The sequence below is a fragment of the Plectropomus leopardus genome, unplaced genomic scaffold (assembly GCF_008729295.1).
Source record: "Plectropomus leopardus isolate mb unplaced genomic scaffold, YSFRI_Pleo_2.0 unplaced_scaffold27384, whole genome shotgun sequence".
Lineage (NCBI taxonomy): Eukaryota > Metazoa > Chordata > Actinopteri > Perciformes > Serranidae > Plectropomus > Plectropomus leopardus.
This window is the reverse complement of record NW_024629806.1, coordinates 1-3,927: the sequence shown is the minus strand read 5'-3', so window position 1 is coordinate 3,927 and position 3,927 is coordinate 1. Positions and strand designations below refer to the sequence as shown.

General features: G+C 38.9%; 1 protein-coding gene across 1 annotated transcript; it reads right to left on the bottom strand.

The window, feature by feature from the left end:
- Nucleotides 1-713: 713 nt before the first annotated feature.
- Nucleotides 714-3,566, bottom strand: LOC121937758 (multivesicular body subunit 12B-like; the record flags this gene model as incomplete). The annotated part of the gene is made up of 3 exons (XM_042481080.1): nucleotides 714-1,523; nucleotides 3,107-3,236; nucleotides 3,470-3,566. Coding segments are annotated over 3 exons (411 nt in total), but the record flags the coding sequence as incomplete, so codon positions are not given.
- Between the last annotated feature and the right edge of the window lie 361 nt (nucleotides 3,567-3,927).

The following is a 3,927-nucleotide window of genomic DNA, read 5'->3' as shown; positions in this document are numbered from 1 at the left end:
GCTGAGAGCCTATAAGGAATCCATTATAGGTATGTTCCAATCGGATTGGAAGGATCGGTATCAGGCCCAATCAACACATATTTTAATCAGGATCAGTTATTTTGAGCATGTGTCCTGCCAAATCTTTTGTTTATGTCCGCAGTTATGCAGGTGTGGTAAATGAAGAACAGGATTTGCTGCAGATATTCCGGTTTTATTGTAATCCTGCTACTTCAATAAGTATTAACTGATTTTTTTCATGTTCAACTGAAGCTGCTTCACCACTTTAAGTGGAACTGACATTTTTATTGATCATTTTTAATGAACAAGTTGTACAATCTTGGTTTAATAAGCAGAATAGTGATCATTTTTTTGTTTTTTTGTGACTGATAATGTTAGAATTCTGCTGTAACACTACTATACTACTACTATAACACTTGTGGAATTGTGATTATATTATTATAATGATAATGTTCTGTACTTTTATACAATGCTGCACTGAGTGGATGTGAAAGCAATTTCTGAAGACACATTTTACTTTGTTTACTCTGTTATTTTGTTGAAAACAAATGCAGCACTATTGAGATAAGAGAAATATAAAAACATTTTTATTTGGTTTACTGAAATAAAATAAAAATAAAAAACCTATTTGGACGCAGACATTTTGTTTCTATTGCACTGTAGAGTTATTAAACAGTCAAGTGTATACACTTGATTGATTTAAATAACTTTAAAGTACCTGAGGTATGTAGAAAGTAGAAAGCAGGTTTATTGGTCATTTTTTAAACAGCGGTATTATTCAGGTAAATACAAGTATCTGATCAGGGCTCAGTTTCAGCAGATATTCAATATCAAATAAATCAGATTGCGATTTGGAGCAAAAAGCATGATTGGGACTTCCCTAATCAATCACTAACATTTCCTCTTATGCTCAACATACAGCAACCCACTGTATTACATGTACATGTCATCAAACCACATGAAATTTTAACATGAAGTTCTGCCCATGGAGCCAGTTCGAATGGGATTGGTGACTGTGGCATGCAACCTTGGTAGTTTCAAGAACACAATGTATATTTCGAGAATTAATGTACCATAACTCTACAGCAGACAACATTCCTCCTTTTTTTCAACAGCACTACTTTTCTTTTTTTTTCTGTCTGAAAGTGTCTCCTTTTTCTACTTCACTGTGGTCTAAAGATAGATCTGTTTCCTTTCCCTTTAGGCAATGTTTTTTAGTACAGTGAACATCCTCTTTCCTTTTATACGAGTGGAGTAGAGTGTCTCTTAGCCATGTCTGTAAATGCAGGATGCATGTAAGCTAGCTCGAAAAGTGAGGATACATTAAATGTTTGTGAGGTCACACACATACAAACAGATTGTTAGAGCAGACATACTTGGGCATAGAAGCTGCTGCAACTGCTGGAGCTGAGCTGGAGGAGGAGTTCACATTCTGAATGTTGTTGGTGGTTGGTGCAAGTGCGGAGTCCTGGGCCCGAGGTACGTTCCCCATGCGATACCAGATTCCCATGTTGTTGAGCTCTCTGTTAAAAAAAGTTAATAATATTAATGAGCGAAAGAGCTGAAAAATGTATTCAGATAATATAGAAAAGTTGCATCTTAACATGAAGCATGTCAACTTCATTTTTTTTTTTCCATTGCCTCAAGATTTGTGTACAAGTTTCATCTCACAATCTCATTAGTACTATTAGTCCATCAATTTATTAGTCACATGAAACCATCAAAAATTATTTTCAATGAAATAAATACTGTCCTTCCTTGGTGCATTAAAAAAGAAAACAAAAGAAAAGAAAAAGGAAAGAAAGAAAGAAAGAAAGACAGACAGACAGAGAAAGAAAGAAAGACTTTAACAGTGAATAATAGATTGGGAGTGTGAGGCACGTCTTCATATAGGATCCCCTTGGCCTCCTCCTGAGCCTCGCAGTACTGGCCTGGTGTATCTGGTGTATCTCCCTTATACTGTCTCATCCAAGCCCTGTGTCCACACAGTTAAAAGCTCTCATGATATCATGCTCAGACAGGGTGATAGGTGTGAGTTGGGACTACTGAATTTCACGAACACCATGATTTTTGTTGATTTCTATGACCTGATCTTTCCTTTAAGGTCAGCTGACCGGATCTGGTAGATGGGGCCTCCTTATGTTCATTAAACAAAAGAAATTCCATTTGAATTGAACACTGTATCTTTCTCCTTAGGAGGTAGAAGCACACTTGCCAACCCTCCCAATTTTCCCGGGATACCTCCCTTTTTCTATCTCTCTTTTTATATCTCTCCCGCATTTCTCCTGATTAGAGCCCCCAATTTAGAGCCCCCTACCACGCGCGTAATCTCCACGGAGGACCGGGGGTAAGGGCCCCCCCAACATCCAACAGCAGTGAATACTGAAAAAGTGCAAAAATAGTTATTGTTTTGTTTTTAGGAAACATACCTGAATACAGACTGTGCACATTTGGATACTAGAGCAAAGCTCGTGCCACACATTCCTGTCCGAGCCAAAGTATCTGAGCCCAAGTAATTAATTTTACTATTTTTAAAGAGTGACAAAAAGTGGGCCTAATAAAAACAATCACACCTGGCTGATCACACAGTTGATTGTTAGATCCATCAGAGCAAACTGGGAGCAAGGCAGTGACAGACCTCTCATCCAACTGCTCTCCTTATCATCAGGGGCAGATTTAGTGATTTGGCAGCCTGGTGCCCCAGTCCAACTGCCCTGCTTTGATTTCACTCGTTCTCTGACTTGGAGTGATGGTGGGCTGTTGGAAGCTGTCGAAGAAGTTATGCTGTTCTCTAAACCCTCAGTGTAACTATTATAGACGAGTGCAGGTGATGTAGACACACTGAAAGCTGTTACTGATACAGTCATGCTGCATACTGCTAAAGATATGAAAAAAAATTAATTCATGTAAATATGTTTTGTGAAATTACTGCAGCCTCTGGTGTTAAAGACACGTTTACAGCTTTCACTTTAACCCCACAAGGGAATTTCTGTTTACTATATTAACAGAAGGGAAATTCAGTTTGTCTTTAATTTTTACCGCTAAAATCAAAAGCAAAACTTGTTTTGAGTAATTTAATTCCATCACTGGATCCCAAGCTGCTTACCCTATAAATGTGTACTGAGGCGGGGCCTGCTTGGAGCGTCCCAGGATGCGGATGTCACAGATGGCTGCCTCTGTGGAGTCCCGTGGAATAAATTTGATGCAGAGCCGCCTCTTCCTGAAGGCCTGCTCCTCTGCGGGACACACAAACGACAGACAGAAAGACTAAAGTCACTCCACTGTCAACAGTTTTCTCATTAACTACACATTACTGTCAGAGAGGTTCTCAGCAGACTAATACAGCAGTCCTTATTATTGGGCCCGACTTTTTGGGGCATTTAAAGATTTAATTGTAATCACTTTCAGACCAACACTGTTGCCACTCAGTGATGCTTGCAGTGCCTTTTTATCAGACCAGATTACTTACGAGTGTCAACAGTCTCCTGGATGGGGATGAAACCCACAGGCAGAGTGTCCTTTATATCGATCAGCTTCATGTCCACCAGAACATTGCCCAGATGGCTCTATAGAAAAAAGGTATAGAGGACAGGGGAGAGAGGGAGATAAGTGATGGGAAGGAAAGAGAATGGGGAAAAACAGAAGGAGAAATGGGAATAAAGCAGGGAATGACCTCACCAGCGATTCAATCACATACTTTCTGTATAATGATTTTGATAGGGATGTCCCATGATGCTTTTTTGTTCCTGATCTGAGTCATTTGACATTGAGTATCTGCCCATTCAGAGTCCCGATCTGATACTTGTATTTTCTTAGATAATACAGCTGCACAGTGCATACTTTAAGTAGGCTTCTGTGAAGTTATAAAAAAAAAACATTTAAGTTGTTCTTTTCCATTTTAAAAAAATGTATTAGCCTATTATTATC